This window comes from Varanus komodoensis, unplaced genomic scaffold (assembly GCF_004798865.1).
Source record: "Varanus komodoensis strain SLA01 unplaced genomic scaffold, ASM479886v1 scaffold27, whole genome shotgun sequence".
NCBI lineage: Eukaryota > Metazoa > Chordata > Lepidosauria > Squamata > Varanidae > Varanus > Varanus komodoensis.
This window is the reverse complement of record NW_025335701.1, coordinates 13997209-14015102: the sequence shown is the minus strand read 5'-3', so window position 1 is coordinate 14015102 and position 17894 is coordinate 13997209. Positions and strand designations below refer to the sequence as shown.

The following is a 17894-nucleotide window of genomic DNA, read 5'->3' as shown; positions in this document are numbered from 1 at the left end:
AAGAAGAATCGGTAAAAGCAAGGTGTTTCATGCTTCTCGGATTTGCTCAACATCATACGCTCATTTTGCATCATATGCAATAATTGACGGCACAAGACCCAACAAGTTTCAAACAAATAAGCTCTCATTTCAGGAAAAAAAATCCACTGATTTTGTACCTTACAAACAGGCTGTACAAAGGACTGTAAAATTGTGCTCCTGATTAAATTCAGGGAAATAAAGGTTTGGATGCTGGCTCCAGATATATAAATGCTTCAGTTTATTTCATGATCTACTGTAACAGAATCTAGTTTGGTTGAAATAACTAAATGGATTTCATTGCTCTGCTCTATATCCAAATCATATTAATACTGAATATAAAATATTGTTGAACAAATACACAGAAAAAGTCCAGTTTCTGTTTTGTTTTCTCCTGTTATGTGTGCAGTTAGGAAAAAAGGTCAAATATCCTGAAAGTGCTGGAAGGTCCCACAGATATGGGGACCCTTCAGCCCAAGGGCAGCCTAGACAACACCTGGCAGGAATCCACAAAAGCCATGTAAAGGTTAGGCACCTGCGGCCCAGGGGATATACTACATAATCTACATTTAATACAGAGATGGCTAAGTCAACATCATTTATCATTCGGAGGCTTCTTTCGAGCTTCTACATCTTTCTTGAAGTCTTCAAGTTTCTTTGCAATGCTCGGAACCTATTAAAAAGCAGAAGAGAAGCCTTGCAGGGTTAAAGAATTCATAGCAGAATTTACATACAAGTAGAACCACAATGTAGTCTTTCTAGGATATCATCACACAAACAATGTCCTGAGCTACAGCGAACTACTACTTTGGAAAAGAGACCAGAATATTTTTAAAAAATCCTTACAAATACCCACAAAAGAACTTGGTGTATGTGTGTGTATTGTTTATTTATTTGACGGTCCCATGTAATGTAATGTGTTGGGTAAAAAAATTACAACAAAAACTGATGCAGAAAAATAGATTTTAAAAATCATGGAAATTGGGGGTTTTGTTTTGTTTTTTGTTCTTTTTTTCAAATGGAAAGGAAAATAATTTGAGCTAAAGAAATCCCATGAAGTTTGCCCACCATGCCATCAAGTTTCTATTTACATTATTCAGCACAGGGCAAAAGCAGAAAACAGAGGGCACTGTATGCCTAATTTGGTTATGGGACAGTCTTAATATTTACTGATTGCTGTACCTGGTGTTTAAAATGATGTACCTGCTACCTGAAACATATCACATGGTTGGCACAATGAGGTTCTCCACACTCTTCTGTCAGCTAAAAGACTGATATTACGACACAGGAAGAATAAAAGTTCACTTCCTATAATGCAATGAACTGAAGAACTTACAATGCTTTCAGCATTGAAGCATAGATGCCACTTTCAAATAGACACTTATTTGTATTTGGTCTGCGTTAGTTGAAGCTTCTGTATAGTTTTTATATATTTTCCTATAATACACCCCCACACACCCTTCATATATGTGCACTGAAACATTCAAATCTATATGCCTATTTTTTCTTTAAATTTTAGAATAAAAAGTCATAAGACCCCAATAACAGCCCTAAGACTAATATTCAAAGCAATCATGAAAAGACAAAAGACAAAATAAATACAAAACAGAAAGCAATGTACACCAACACCAAAAGACTGCAATTATATAGGTCAGAAGAAGGAGGAAATGAAGGCTCATCAGCTGGACTGCAACTGCCAGAATTCTCAACCACAAGTCATGCTGTCTCAGACTGACAAGAGCTGGAGTCCAACATCATCTTGGGGACCACAAACTCCCTGCTCCTGACACAGTCAACGCTTAAAAGTGGCAAAACAGAAAAAAATACTCACGTCATAATTCTGGGCTATATACATCCCGACTACGTTGCCAAGTGCAAAACCAACCTAAAGAAGAAACCAAAAAGATGAGTTGCTTTTCAGTGTCACCCCTGGGAAGGGGAAAACATTTCCCATTTTTTAAAAAGCATTTTTCCAGTTCCAGGACAAACCTGATTTTCATTAAAGTGTTTATTATGGTCTTAGCTGATTTTTTGGCCAAATAGTTCCCACTGTTTAGAATGCTTGCTTCCATGTATGCCACTGAAAAATAATCAATTCCATCAGTCAGTATTTTCAGTGAGCTGGCACTCTGAGCACTGTGAATATTGCTCAGCATCTGAACCATCGCCAGGTCCAGGTTGTCAGCTAACCTGCCCTCAGCATGGGCCACTTCCAGCTCACCCCCTTGCTGCCACCTTGCCAGTGAGAGAACCACAGGGCAAGGGCAGGTGCCTGCAGCTGCAAATACCCATCCTCCCCTCCATTGTCACCATCTCCCCAGGGCTGGTGAGCAAAGAGGTAGCAAATGTGCAAAAGACCACAAGCAGAGCCAGTGGGCTTTCTCTGGTGGGCTCCCTGCCAGGTTGTGGACCTTGAACAATGCCAGATCGTGCCAATCTCTGGAACAAGCTAAACCCTGATTTGAACACACGGACATTCTGAATTTCGCTCGGTGCTGATCGGCTGTGTTTCCCAGCCCATATTGCTTCCTCTTGACTGTCAGCTGCTGCCTGCTTTTCTACATGGGGCTTAAACACTTCCCTTCATCTGTTTTCCAAAGTCAACATGTTCTAGCTTGTATTTGCGTGTGCTTATTAAAACATCTTCCATTAAGTCTTCGAAACTTGTCATGTTAAAAGGATAAAGCAAGCATCTCTCCAGTCTTTCAGTAAGTGCCATCCATGGCTTTTCCACATGACAACCTGTTCCTCAACCCTAAACTTTTCCTTTTATTGATCCTAGGGGAAGAAAGTGTTGTTAAAATTATGCACAGTAAAGTTAAGATTGCTTTAAATATGTGGCTGTCATATGTCCAATTGCTTTAAAAAGCAGAGAGACTATTTCAGGAAATGAGTATGTATATCTCACTTCCTGTGGAATGTAATGGGTTTGGAGTTAGGGAGAGGCAAAATTATTTTTCAATTATATGTACCATGATAAAACTATTTTTGACAGCTCATCTTAAAGGAGATCTTCCCCAACACAACACCTTCTGGATATGTCGACTACACAAATCCATGCAGGTTGGGGATGATGGAAATTATAGTAGAACACATATGAAGGGGAGTGGGTTAGGGAATGCCAGCTTTAAAGTTTGGTGAAGGTCTCTAAAAGTTGTCCCACATATTATTCAAAGTATATGAATTTACATTATTTGATTTAATTTCTGATTGTTATTCACAGCTAAGAATGAGGAAGAATTTTGTTTGGTCCATATTCTGAAGTGAACTGATCTAATTTGTACCTTCTGGATTAATATACAGCTTGCAGAACAGGTCTCCTATATGGATTCAACACTTTGCTGGATGCTACAATGCAGTTCCCAGCACTGCTTCCAAAAACATGTATATTAACACCTTGGCATATATATGCCAAATAGGCAAGGCCAGCCAAAGATACAGAAGATGATATTCCAGGAATAACTGCTATAAAAATATAAGTGTTGGTGGTTTTATCAGTTCACGTTAGTTGTCAAACAGCAAGTGAACAATCAGCCCCATCCTCATAATCCTGCAGCCATAGAACAGTTGTAGTAATGAAGTCCTTTGGGGATTGAAGCTGGCGTCCTGCCATCAGAACCCCATCTTATTAATCATGACCATTTTTCAAAACTATACCTGGCTGGAAAAATATCATAAAGTAGAAGAATACACAACAGCTTGAATTTTCCATCAGGCCACGAAAACATGTTCCTACTGGTAGGTACAGTCATTAAAATGGTAATTAAAAGGGTTCAATGAAAGATTAAAACTTTGCTCCTTCTTCTGCACAGTCACAGCATTAAATGTAGACCTGTCAGGCGCATGACGCAGCACTTAAAGCAGTGCACTCCTTTGCTTTTTTGCTGATTTGCCCATTAATACCTTTTTGATGTATGTGTGCCAAGGGCTGTTATCAGGGAAAGCTAACAAAGGCACAATTCTGTGCAACCTTAAAAAGTTCTACATGGCTGGCTGTGGCATGCTGGGAATTTCTCATGCACAGGATTGCAATTTTAGCCCTTCCAGTTAAAGCCGAACACGACAAGTACATGCAATCTTATGTATGCATGTTCAGACAGAAAAAAGTCCCACAGCTCCAAGCTGGGCGGTTTAGGACAGAGAAAAGAAAGTACTTCTTCATACAGTACATAGGTAAACCGTGGCATTTGCTACCATGGACAGTGAGAATGGCCACCAACCTGGATGGGTTTAAAAGGGATCGGTCAGATTCAAGAGGGAGGAGGCTATCAGTGGCTACTAGCCTTGCTGGCTGTGTGCTGCCTCCATCATCATACCCAGTGCTGAGGAGCTTGGGCAGGAGGAGGTCTTGCACCCATCCTGCTCGAGGGATCCTGAGGGCAGCTGGCTTGCTGGACTGGGTGGACCTTTGGTCTGATCCAACGTGGCTTTTCTTACGTTCTGATGTTCTCAAGCATCCCACAGCCAGCTGTGCATAGGATAGCACCCCAAACAGGGTTTAATTCTCATCACTGCGCTAAAGGTCAAACGAACAGACTGGATGCCCAAGTCACTCAAAAAGCAATTCAAATGCACTGCCTGCCTGCTTGGAAAAAGTTGATTTACAGCAGCAGCAACAGTATTTTCAAATATTGAAAGTAATTTCACAATTTAATGATATTTATACACTGCATTTCTGGCCTGAAGGTGTTTACAGTAGTTTGCATGCTGTTCCTAGGAAAATCTCCTTGCAAAGTCCTGGCCAGGCTCAGACTTGCTTAGCACTGGCAACTGAGCAATCGTATTAGCAATTGCCAATTCTATTAGCCCAGAATATAACATCCAGCCATTGCCAGACATATACGCATGTGTGGGTAGACGCACACACAGAGCCAGGTGCTTTTCATGCTTATCCAGAGGCAGCTCCACAGTGCCACACGGTGACGCAGCTGAAGCACAGAGCCCTGTGAGGAGGCGAACCAGAGGGCTTCTCGCAGGGACAGGGATGCCAGACACAAGGGAAGCTTTGCTGGTAACCCTTAGGCTATGGGTTGCCCATCTGTGGGTTAGTGTTGTGCTCAGACCACTGCTGTTGTAAGTGGGGAATTGCTCACAGTGGTGCACTGCGGTGCTCTGAAGGGCTGCTGATTTGGTATCTTGAGCATGAACGCAGCAATGGCCACTGAGGGCTCCCAGTTATCACAAGTGCATCTCCCTGCTTCTATTTCTCATTGACTCTCTCCCTCTTTTTGCAATAGCAGCTCACTTTTAGCAGGGGCTCCCTAGCACTGCCTTGTTTCCTTTGGCAGGTGGCCAATTGCTGTGTTCTAGCTATGGAAGTACAGTGGTACCTTGGCACACGAACTTGATCCATTCCACAGCTCTGGTTGCGACCCAAATTGGTCGTGAGCCAAGTCAAATTTCCCCATAAGGTTAATCCGTTCTGCAAATATTTTTTTAACTTACAGGGAAGACAAGCGCGATCCAGGCCCGTTGGGGGGAGACGGGCGTGATCGCGGTTGCACTTGGGTTGGGAACATGGGCGCGATCGTGGCCATTTCCCCCTCGCCCCACACCCAGAGCACCCACAATGCGGAGTTCGCAACCTGAGGAAATTTTTCCCGATTTGGTCGTGAACTGAGGCATTCGTGAGCTGAAGCACCACTGTAGTGAGGGAATCAGCTGTACAACAGCAGGGAGGGGCGGAGCAGAGCACCCAGAAGAGGTCAGCCACTTAACGGTGGGGTGGGAAGACCCCAAGTGCCCTGGGAATGCGCTGGAAGAGAGACAGGGCAACATGGGCCAGGGGTAAGGGGTTCCACAGCACTGAGAAGAGCACCATACTCTGACAGAGACAAGGAAAAGATCCATTCCAATCCAAGGATCAAACAGGCCTGTTAGGATTTGCCTGGCTGACAAACTGACTGACTGATGCTTGGATAACAAGGGGTGGGATGTGCAGGAGAGACCCCAAAAGCCTCCAGCCATGTCCTGAGCATAATGTCACTGCTCAACTTTGGTGGAGAAGAGAAGTCCCTCAGAAAAGGCCCCCAAGTCATTTTGGTGGTGAAACTTAGAGATACTACTTGAAAAATGGTGAAGATCACTGGACTACATTCTTTGTTCCATACCTCTGGACTAGTGCCAAGCACAGGTAAGAACAAAAGGAGAGCCCTGCTGGATCTGGCCAATGGCCCATCTCACCAAGCTTTCTGTTCACACCAAAGCCAACTAGCTGCCTGTGAGAATCCTGAAACTAGGCATGACAGTGACAGAACGGTCCCTTCCATGCTGTCTTGACACTGGAGGCAGCATACAGCCTTCTCCTCCATGAATGTGTCCCATCGGTTACATGGTGCAGAGAGCACCACCTCGCAACCTCTCCATTTGGTGAACTCACAGATCCAACCTTCTCCCCCACACCACCATTGGTCTGTTGGGTCATCGAGAACTGTCCTAAACATTCAGGAAATAAGCACATACAGAAGGGATCAGAAATACCACAAGATCTGGGGGACAGGATCATATTATAAAAGCAAAATCCAGTATGTTTCAGGCCACAGCCTTTCCTCAAAAGAAAGACATCTTAAACATGAATAATTCTCATAATAATACAAAAGTCATTGAATACAAACATCACGTCAAAAGTTCAAATAGCAATCCAGCTTTCCCTGACCAGATACTCTGGTCCAGATGATCTGGACTTCAGATCCCATCAGGTCCACTTCACACGGCCCATTGTTAAGAATGCTAGGAACTGTAGTGCAGTCAATCTGGAATCCACTAGATTAGGGGAGTGCTATAATACACAACAATTGCATTTTCAGAATGTTTCATTGCAGTGCCTTCACAAGTGCCTTGGACTTTCCTTGTCCAAAAGGTACAGCTCAAAAGACATCAGAAATGCACTGCCCTTCTTAAAAGAACCCTGCATAGCTTTCAAAATCCCGATGCATTTGCAAAAGCCTTCCAGTAAACAGCTCCTACTCAGCTAGGGTGCTATTTTGCTGCCCTCTCCTGTTTGAAGGTATTACTGAGTATATGAGCCTATCTGCTAAACAAAAGATGGCAACACCCTTTGCCAACCCATAGCTGTCCGTCTGGACTTCCAAGAAAAGAGACTAACACCGGCCCAACATCTGTTCCATGCCCTATTAGCCAAGATAGGTCTTTCTGTTGCACAGAAGACAGCGCCAGGAAAAGGCTTGGAAATCACATTGCCAGTGAAGTGCTGAAAAGCAAACAGAAAAAAATACAATCCTGGCAAGCACTCACTTGAGGAATAAGCCAGGACTGAACGGTGCAGAGCTTGCTTCTGAGCAGACATGCTCACAATTGGGCTATAAGTTACTTACAGGAAGCTCCCTTATAGCCAGGCAGAGTTCAGACTGACATGTAATCCCGTGCAGTCTATTCCAGCCTTCCCCAGCCTTGCGCTCTCCGGATGCGTTGGTCTATGGCTGGCAAGGTGATGCTCCGAGTGGCAGTCCAACACAACCTGGAGGCTGGGGGAGGCTTCTCTGTGCAGGGTAACAGTGGCACTCCTGCACGCCAGCCATGTTTCTCCCACCCCTTGTATCTGATCCTCTGAAGTGAAGTACAGACTGAAACTTTAAACTTCAGTGCTTGTGCTCTGCCAATGGGTTACAGTCTCACTTCAATGCACAGCCTACAGCTTTCCATGGCTGGGTTCAGACAGCATGATAACCTACTCAAGGTTTGAATGTGGGTTGTTGCTGAAACGTGGGCATTCATGTTGTCTGAACCCAGCTGGTATAACCACCATGATGAGCAACCCCTTTCATAACCAAGGGCAAACCATGAGTTTTCTTTAGCACAACTGGGTTCAGACAGCACACTTTTCAACAAAACCCCACACTCAACCCATACTTTATCCCTGAATGAGGGTTGCCGTATTGTCTGAATCCAGTGATTATGTCAATGAAGCCACCTGAGGAAACTGGAAAGCAGCCTGAGTGGTCACTCAGAGATCTAAGCAACCGAAAGATGGATTTCTAAACAAACACACACCTGCCTTCTCCACTTAGGACAAAGATGCACCCTGAATGTCAGAGGTAACTATAAAAAGCTAACCATTTCCTTATTGGTATCTTAAATAAAGAGCTGTCCAGTTTATGATTTGCTGGCTTGATGTAGGCCAAAAGTGCACATTCACAAACACACTGTGTACTCCAAAGTTATTTGCTGCATTCTTTGGTCTGAAATAGCACTGTGCCTTCTAACAGGCCAGGAAACAATTCATCTAGTTGGAAGCTACATGTGCTTCTGCTTCCAGACCTCTCTAACAGAAGTGCATAAATTCTGCATTAATTGACACCTAACAAGATTTCCACCTTATGATCCAGTTTCAAAAATATTTTTAGATGCCGCCCAGAGCCTTTTGCATCCCTTACCGACCCTTCCCCTGCCCCATCACCCTCGTTTGCCAGAATTGTGCAATATCTATCCTGATTTACAGGAGCTTCAGAACGGCCACCACACTATCCTTATGTTTTTTAACAATCAGCTTTCTAGAGTTCAGTGTCTTGCTTTTCCTGCATATATTTGTATGTATCTGGGCTTGGCGTGGAGTGGGAATTTTGACCCATTTGAGCAGGAAGAACCACATCCAGCTCAACCATGCTAAAACAAGGCTGGCTCCTTTATTTCTGGCCAAAAGAACATAAAATGCATACCAGCATCATTCCATCAATTGGTGGTTGGAAAATCTGACTATGCTCCTGTTTTGTGACACAGTTTCTGGGCTGTGCAACAGGTCTGTTTTTACTGAAAAATATGTAAGCAAGCCACAGATCGAAAATCTATATGAGAACAACATGATCTTCTCTTCAGTTGGCACTAAGTATTTGGACAGCCCATTCTCCTCTGGGTTGCACAAATACTTTCCTGGTTTCCAATCTGTATTCAGACTTCCTATGTCTTTTCCCCACGTGCTACAGACCTTCCTGAACCCCTCTTCCATTAATTTGGAAAAGCATACTAGGTTTTTATGGCTCCCCACAATCTGTTCATATGCTCTGATCTGTTGGTTGCTGGATAAGGGGAAGACAAATTAATTTGGCTACTAGAATACCAGAGGTATTTGAGAAGGTCCTTTCTTTCATTTTTGGCTCCTGTATGGTTCCAAGAACCAGGAAAAGAGAACCTGGAAAGAGAAGAACCCAGGCCCAAGAAAATGATGAAGGCGGCTGGCCTTTTACCACAAGGCATTCCACAAAAACATACTCATTTCATATTTTTACACAGAACATACAGCTTACTCATATATTAAGAGGTGGACAATTAACAGCTGATTTGCTTCCAGCACTGAGATCCTGCACTCCATGTTTAAAACACATGCTTGCTCTGGTCTGGAAACTGTCACACCAGTATAATTTCTAGCAATTCATGCATGAACAACAATGTAGCTAGCTTGCTGAGTGAGGATGTTATTCCATTTCAGAAATGAAGATTTGCAATCAGGCCTGCTTCCACCCACTTGTGGAAAACACTTCAGAGTTGTGGTGGTCCACAGAGTTGTAACCCCTACAGAGCACCAAACTCTTCCACACTGGTGTCACACATCCTGGCTGTTCTAGAAATACCTCCATTCAGCTGGGCTGACTTTGCAGGAGCCCAGTACAAGGGTCATGTCTGCTGCCTTGAGCAACACTGCAAAAAGCTGTATTTTTGCAGGCTCCATTGTCACATACAAAGTGGTCCTTTGAGTTTATGGTGATGGCAGTTCTTTGATCTAGCCCACTTCTTTTCAAGACCCCAAAATATCAGCTCCTGTAGCAAGATGTACCTTTGAAGACTACACATGGATTGCTTTCTGATAGGTTGCAGTCTTTCTGCAACCTGGAACCTTCCTTATCTTTAAGATCACACCTTCCATAATTCCTGGCCCACAGCATGCTGACTGGGGCTGCTGGGAACTGTAGGCCAAACATCGGAAAAGGCACCAAGTTGGTGAAAGGTTGCTGGTTCCATCTACACCTGGATTAAACAGTTTCTAAGAAGAGCAAACCAACATTCAACAACCAGTAATTCACAAGTCAAGTGGGGACAGGAAAGGACTGGCAACAATTTATAGGGCTTGCCATAGCTATCCTAATTTTATGCATAGCCCTAAAACAAAAGTATGCAATTAGTTGGTCTTTTGAAAAATGAAAACAGAAACACTCTTTGTAAGATTATCCCTTTATCGCTCTGCAACAGTCTTCAGTGGGAAGAATGCAAGTCTGATGCATTACAGACCAAACAGAGAACAGAGGCCCAACAATCAAGCTTTTCCCATTCTTCCAGTCCTCAAAGACGAATAAGAAAATCTTAAGTAGAAGTGATGCTTATCACGGGTCTGAACACAAGAGTTTCAGGCAATCACCCAATCAAAAAAATATTCAGGACTCTCTCTTCCTTACAGCCTTATCCAAGTTTTTTCAGAGGAATAAGAGATAGTCTCAAAGAAAAATAAGTCTGCAGAAACACAGACATCCTTAAAGAGAGTCCAGCTTTGCTTTGGACTGCAACAAGTGAGGATGATCAATAATACCAACAGAGCCGGACTTCTCAACGATCGCCGCAGTTTAAGTTATGTGGCCGTACAAGAGCAAATTAGGAATTCGTGAAACCAGTGGAATGGGCAGGGGACACGATTTAGGCCACAAGTCTCAAACTGTGCTTTGGGAGGGGCTGAAGCAAGGTGTCCATCATTCTATGACCCTGAAAATAGGCTGACCTAAGCCCTGTTTGGAATGCCCAGGTACCTGGTACAGGAAGTGGCATTCTAGAATCTGCCTTGCTAGAATGGACCTGCTAGGCCATGCCAAGCCAGCCCTCGCCACCAGGTGCACACGTACCACCCTGCCCCGAAGCGGACGTGTACCTGGAACAGGGCACATAAAAACTATTTAAATTTTTTTAAATTGGGGGGTTTATTTAAATTGGATTTTTAAAAATAAAAACCTTTCTGGGGAAAAATTTATCTGAAGGTAGTTTTCTATTTAAGATACATTATAGTCCAAAGTTTATGCTTCATGAAATAAGGATTAGTTTTTAATTATGTAGCATGAGGCTGTGTATTTATGCAGTGTTTAAATTTTTTTGGTAAATGAATTCCATTAATCCATTCACAATGCCATGCTCTTCCAGAGGTTTCTGTAAGATTACTGGGCAAATTTGCTATCTAGAAGATATTATCACAGATGCTTGGTTTTACAGTTCTCAGAGCTGTGAATTTGTGTCTGCAAAGACCGCATGTCTCTTCTGCACAGCAAAAATGTTATAGAATAAGCATACAGAGTTGAGAAAAAGACCTTAATCCCATTGTTCCTTTGCAAATCTATGCAAACAGAATCAACTCCTTACCTCTTAAGTGAGAAGAGGCAAAAACAATCCATGAACAGAAGAATATTGGGAATGGAATAGATCTGCACAAGAAGCACAGTCTGAGGAGGAAGAGGCAAGCAGTAAAAATGGAAGTGAAACCTTTTGAGCAGAATATTCCACAAGTCTTTGGATCTTTTTGTGTATAGCCAGAGATTTATCATATTATTCTTGCCCTGGAAGAGAAAACCTATAATGGCAGCAGATCATAAAGCCCAGTTTGGGAATATTTTAATGAAGTTCCTCTACGTATGGGTAAGACAGACACGAACATAAATTATGTAGAAAACCATGATTTAAATCTAGTCTTACTGACTAGAGCCATTTAAGTCATGGTTTAAATCAATTTGATTTAATTCAAATCCACCCTGACCTGGAACCAGGTCATCTACAGATGGCCACAAATAGGACCCCCTCAACAGGATGTGGAAGAGTCCATATGTGCATAGCACCCTTTAGCCCAAGATAGTTTGGCCAGGTTCACACAACTTCACAACCCATACTCAAGGTTGCATATGGGATGAGAGTCAGTTGGTGCATTATGTTAACACTCAACTCCACTAAAAAAAATCCCCTTTGGTTTCTCAACCATGAACATCCCACAAAGAGAATCAATGGTTTCTTGTAGGGTTGCAAACTGTGGGTTGGTTGTGCTTAACAAATCATGGTCTGTTAGTACCTGAGTAAATACAACACAACAGGCCATGGTTCAACAACAACCCACACTCAAACCATAGTCAACCTTGAGAATCAGTTGTCATGTTGTATGAACCTAGTCAATCTGTGTTGGACTAAAGAGCCCAACATGCATATTGATTCTCCTGCATCCTGTGGAGGATTGTTTTCTGTCCAAAAATGTATAAGCTTCCACCCTGTGGCTCTCAATGGCTACTAGCCGTGGAGGCTATATGCTATCTCCAATATGAAAGGCACAATGGCTTGTATTCAGATTAATGTTGTATAGCACGTAGCATCAAAGGGCTTTATAAACAAACAGATGCAATCCAATCTTCTGCCACACCAAATAGCAAAACAGTAATTTGCTCTCCTACTGCCACCAGGCACAGTCAAGACAGCCATGGGTAATTCAGAGAGCCAGCTCTCACCTTGGAAACATGCCCTGCAAATAGAGCAGAGACTCTGAATTCAGAGAGACCTCCTCCATCCTTGCAGAACGAATAGAAAGAATCATGCCAGCTGCACCTCTGTGCTCAGAACAGCATTTAAGAAATTGAGTTTTCTTAGTTGGGAGGGTGCAGGAGGGATCAACACCACTAGCGTCATATGCTTCAGCCTCCTCCCCTCCCACTCCACAGCAAAACACTCCAAAGGCCAAAATCAGCCATCTAAGTGTTTTGCAGGGTGAGAGGTGGACAGAGCCGACCTTCACCTTCACAGAGTTTCCACCCACTGTACAAGGCCTGTAATTCTCCACATTTGGAGCTTTACAAGCAATTTCCCTGGACTGCACTGTAAAGGCGCTAATAAAATATCTACCTAAGACGACAGGGTCTCCATTTTTAGAGCCAGAAATTCAGGGATTGTATAATTTACAGAAGGCACTGCCGGGCTTCGCATGACTGATATCATAAGGCAGAGTACCTACATGAAGAAATTAAAAATGACAGGCATCTTCTGGGAGCCAGTTCTGTACATGCTTGCTTTTGCTAGAGATGACCACAGCTCCGTATGTGTGGAGGTCTGGAAGCAAGTCCACAAGACCTGGTAGCCACTCTCACCTGAGGGTTGACTAACCTACTCATTCACACATTATCTGTTCCTTATTTACATCCTAGTGGTTTTTGGTTTTCACCGTGTCTTGTTTTAACAAACTCTGTATGTCACAATCAAGGGTAGTACAGAAATATTTTAAATGGATGAATAAACCAACAGGCCCAACTGTCACAATGTTTTCTTGCCAGGCTACCTGGAGACCATTCTCTGCTGCTCAGGAGGGTTAATGAAGGTAGATTTGGGTGGACATCAGGAGACACCTCTTGATCGTAAGAGAGGTAGAACTCTTCAGTGTGTGTGGAGCCTACAAGGTCTCTCCAATTCTATGGTCAACAAGGACCACCCAAGTCCTTATGAGGGTGGAACAAATATATTTTAGAGTAAACAAATACTAAAAGTCTGCAAATTCCCATGTATATAGCAGGTTCTGCTCAGGGTGAGCAGAAGGTTCTACACGCATACTTTTCTACTTGAGGTGGCAACTTTTACAGTAAATCAGGAGGAGGGACTGTCATATAGTTGATCCACAGAAGCTGGCAACCATCTTGGGATGAGGGGGAGCAGAGCCCAGAGAAAATAAAACTTCTGTTGAGCCACAACGGTGTTGCCACAACTCCTCTGGTGAAGAGGAGGAGGACACCTAAGAAGAACCAAGAGAGTGAAGAAACCCAGGATGAAGTTTCTTTCCTTCCACTGGCCAGGCCAGATGTGGTGGAATGGAGTGAGACAAGAGAGGGAATTCAGGAGCAGCAAACCTCAGCAGGTAGAGGTTGCCTGCCTGATAACCGTGCCCAACATTCCTAGATTCTGCTCTGGTCCTGGCAGATCCCAACTTGGCTCAAGGCAGATGGTGAGAAGCTGAAGATTCAGGGAGGCAGCCCAGCCAGGAACACCAGCTGGTATGTCCCGGCTGATATGGAACACGGTCTCAAGACTAGCTCCCCTCTGCTCTCACACAGGGACAACAGCAGCACCTCCAGAAACCACAGTGACATTGGAGGTCCATCTGAAGGCAGGCACCTTCAGACAAGCAAGTCCACCTGCAGCACATGGCACGGGGACTTCTAATGTTACGCTGCAATAAGTTGAACAGTTGGACAGAAAGCTGGAATTCCAGGAACAACTACCTGAAACTCAGCAGCTGCGAGAAATGCCAAGGCTGTTGCTTTCACAGGAGCATGTGCTTATCTAGGAGCAGGAGAAACGCCACCTCACTTCCTAGTATATATGGAAGAAATGTGTGTGTGTCGTGCTGAGGGGCTGCAGGCACGTTTTCACTACTCTGATTTGCAACTTTTAACTCTAAGCAAAGCTTCCAAGTTCAGGGGCAGTACACTTTATCATACAAAATGCGAGAACAAGTGGTGAATACGCCTTTTCCATCCTGCTTGCAGGATTCTGAAGGAAGCTGGCAGGCTGCTGATGAGAACAGAAGAATAATCAAGAAGAGGAATGAGCATCTTGTAGTCCTCCTAATGTTTGGGCCTACAACTCCCATCATCCCTCGCTATGGCTATGGTACTATGGACTGAGAGCTGTAGGTGGTAAGATGGCCTACCCATGGTCTAGAATCAGCCCCCCCCAACCAGTCTCCCTTTCCACAATTCCCATCATCCCCACCAGCCATGATTGTGCTAGGCAAGGGTGATGGGGGCTGTAGTTCAGCACATCTGGAGAGAAACCAGATTGAGGAAAGCTAAGGCTGACCTTAGTTTGCACCAGCAAAGTGACTGTTATATTTTATGAATTATATATACAGCAAAGTGTCTCTGAGTGAGGCTAAAGATCTATGCCGAGCACTCAAGTTATACTAAAGGAGGGAAGTTATGACTGCAGTACATTAGGGGTAAAGTTCAAACCTAGAAGAAATACAGCTACAGCAAGCCAGCAGACGTATCAGATAGTCTAGATTCTTGCATAAAGAGGAAAACTAGTGGGGAATCGCTGGGAAATGGAGAGGCAGGCCTTCCTCAGCCTGGTGCCTTCTAGACGTCCTGGCTACAGCAACCATCCGCCCCAGCAAGCACAGTGAGCAGCCAGAAGTCCTGGCAGCCCAAGACACCTGAAGGGCACCAAGGTAGGGAAGGCCTAGAACAAGAAGGACTTAAATTGACTGCTAGCAGAACAAGCACTGCCTTACTGCATCAGGCCAAGGGCCAGTGCTTTGCTTGCGAGGGTGGCTGGCCGCACGCTTCCCTGAAAGGCACGCCCAGGGCCCCAGAGGGCGTAACCGCTCCAGGCGGCTCGTCCCCCAGATCTGGGCCGCAGGAGATAAAGCAAAGAGGCTCCCGCACGCGGCTCGTCGCGCTGCCCTGCCCTGCCAGCCTCGTGCCCCCTGCACGTGTGCGAGGCTCCCGGCTTCAGGCCTCCGCCTCCCGCTCTCCCCCAGGAAAGCGCATCCAAGGGGGCGCACGTCCATCCCACGCCCGTCCGCGCCGCCCCACCGCTCCCCCGCCCCGGTCAGGGTGCCTCCTGGGACACTGCCAGGCGCCAGCCCGTGCAGACATGCACCCTCGGGCGCCACTTGCACACGGTGCCAGGGCTGGTGCCACTGCGGGCCGCCTCCATCGGCTCCTACGCCGGTAAGACAGCGGGCAACCTGGGGAGTGTGGGCACGGGGTTGGAGGCCTTTCCTCTGGCTCAGCGCGCACCTTGACAGCGCTGCTACAACTCCCCGCACTCCATCGCCAGTAAGGAAGGGCTCGGACCAGTTTGCTGGTTTGTGCTGGCTGGCTGGGGAATGCCGGAGGCGCAGGGGTTTTCCTGGCTTAGCATGGCTGGGCTGCAGCCTCGGATCCTGACTGTGCTTTCTCTGCCCAGTTCTCATTCCGGGGGCGGGGGGGGGGCTCCTTCTTTCCTTCTCTTTCTCTCTCTCTCGGTCCCCTCCCGCGGCAGCCCAGCCTCGGCACCCTCCAAAAGCAGACTCACCAAAAACTGAAACATGGTGCCCGCCTCCCTTTCTGCCACGGGAGAAGGAGGAAAGCGGCCTCCCCGCCAGAAGCCGAGCCTGTCTTCCGGGTCCCTCCTTTCAGCCCGCGCTGGCCGGCGCCATTGGCCGCGAGCTGTGACAGACCTCTGCGTGCCCCTATCCGTGCTTCGTCCTCCTCTTCTCTTTTGGGAGGGTTTCGGGGATCTCGGCCATCTTCACTTCCGCTTTCCCCGGCGCGAGGGCGGAGCCATCGAGAGGCAGCCCCCCAGCCCTCTTTGGGGAGGGGTCTCCCTATTTCGCCGCGGCAAGCAAGCCGTTTACAGGGCAAGAATTTTTTGCAAGATCTTTGAATAGGGTGCAGGGCAGGTCCTGTCTCATCCCGGAGCTCCGTTGGATGCTCCTGGGTTACGATCCCAGAAGAAAGTCCCATTGAGCCAAACGAGGCTCGACCCCACGTAAACGGGGTATAGGATGGCCATCAGATCAGCCCCGAAGTGTGGCTGCAACCCTGGGCAGAAACGTCCCCTCGCCTCGCGCCCTCGTGTCCTCCAGATGTGTTGGACTACGATTCCCAGCATCCCACAAAAGACGGCTGTTCTCGCCCACCTAGAAAGCTCTATGATTCCAGTGAGAATTACTGCTGAGTAAACCCGTCGTACTACCATTACATTGTATACTCTGGCCGAAATGCAAGCAGTGCTCCTGATATTAGACAGGATCCAAACCCTTTCCTCCAAAATAAAAACTTAAATATATTTTTACAGCCGTGATAACCAGTCCTTGAAATGCAAGTACTCACTCTCGAGTGTTTCTGCTTTACTAGGCAAAACAGAGACGAGCAAGTACACTCACTGACTTCTGGGTCAGCGGATAGCGTCATCCGATTCGCCCCAAATGTTACTGCCTAGTAAAACTACTTTTTAGACTTGTGTAACTGTCCTGAGCGAGACACGCTGGGAATAAATTGGACTCCGCTGTACAAAATTTGCTGTAGAATTCCGCGTGCTCATCCTTGGTGAAATTCTAGGAAAGAGACGCAAGAGGGCGCCAGAAACCCACGTTATTGGATTTTTTTTCACTAGGCAAGAGCTCCTTTATTCAAAAGGGATGGGAGCTGAAAAATAGCTAGCTGAACATTGTTTTAGGAGAATCTGGGGGCGGGGGGGGGGGATCAGACCCTCCTCTTGTTTTTGACCACTGGCAGCTTTGTGTGGGACTGTGCCATCTGGCAGTATTTCAGTAGCCATCACCAAGGCAGCAGGAAAGGTTACCAACATCTGGAATTGTGTATCTTAGAAACAAGGCAAATATGAGAAGGCATGATAGTGATGTACAAAATTTGTGCATGACGTGGAGGTAGCTGATTAGAGCACTTTCTCTCTTCCATAATTCTAGAATTCAAAGAGGTTACCTCACGAAACTCACTGGAGGGAAATTCAGGATAGATGATAGGAAGAATTTTTTCCCAACAGCACATAGTTAAACTATGGGATTCACTACAGTATGGCTGGTGAAAGTTGGACCACAAGGAAGGCTGAGCGCCGAAGAATTGAGGCCTTTGAATTGTGGCACTGGAGGAGACTCCTGCAAGTCCCTTGGACTGCAAGGCAATCAAACCGTTCAGTCCTAGAGGAGATCAACCCTGACTGCTCTTTAGAAGGCCAGATCCTGAAGATGAAACTCAAATACTTCGGCCACCTAATGAGAAGGAAGGACTCCCTGGAGAAGAGCCTAATGCTGGGAACAATAGATGGCAAAAGGAGAAGGGGACGGCAGAGAATGAGGTGGCTAGATGGAGTCACTGAAGCAGTCGGCGTGAGCTTGAGTGGACTCCAGGGGATGGTGG

At 45.6% G+C, this 17894-nt stretch overlaps 1 protein-coding gene across 1 annotated transcript; it reads right to left on the bottom strand.

The window, feature by feature from the left end:
- Nucleotides 1-236: 236 nt before the first annotated feature.
- On the bottom strand, nt 237-16213 carry STMP1 (short transmembrane mitochondrial protein 1). The gene is made up of 3 exons (XM_044434243.1): nt 16048-16213; nt 1850-1903; nt 237-691 (listed from the first exon to the last, which is right to left on the bottom strand). Exons 1-3 carry the CDS (start codon nt 16060-16062, stop codon nt 614-616), a joined length of 147 nt encoding a protein of 48 aa, XP_044290178.1. The 5' UTR covers nt 16063-16213; the 3' UTR covers nt 237-613.
- Nucleotides 16214-17894: the final 1681 nt, after the last annotated feature.

Bases quoted from the DNA above. Each gene is read 5' to 3' on its own strand.
- STMP1 (XM_044434243.1), bottom strand. The intron at 692-1,849 runs GTGAGTATTTTT...GCTTTTTAATAG, and splicing joins ATATAGCCCAGAATTATGAC to GTTCCGAGCATTGCAAAGAA.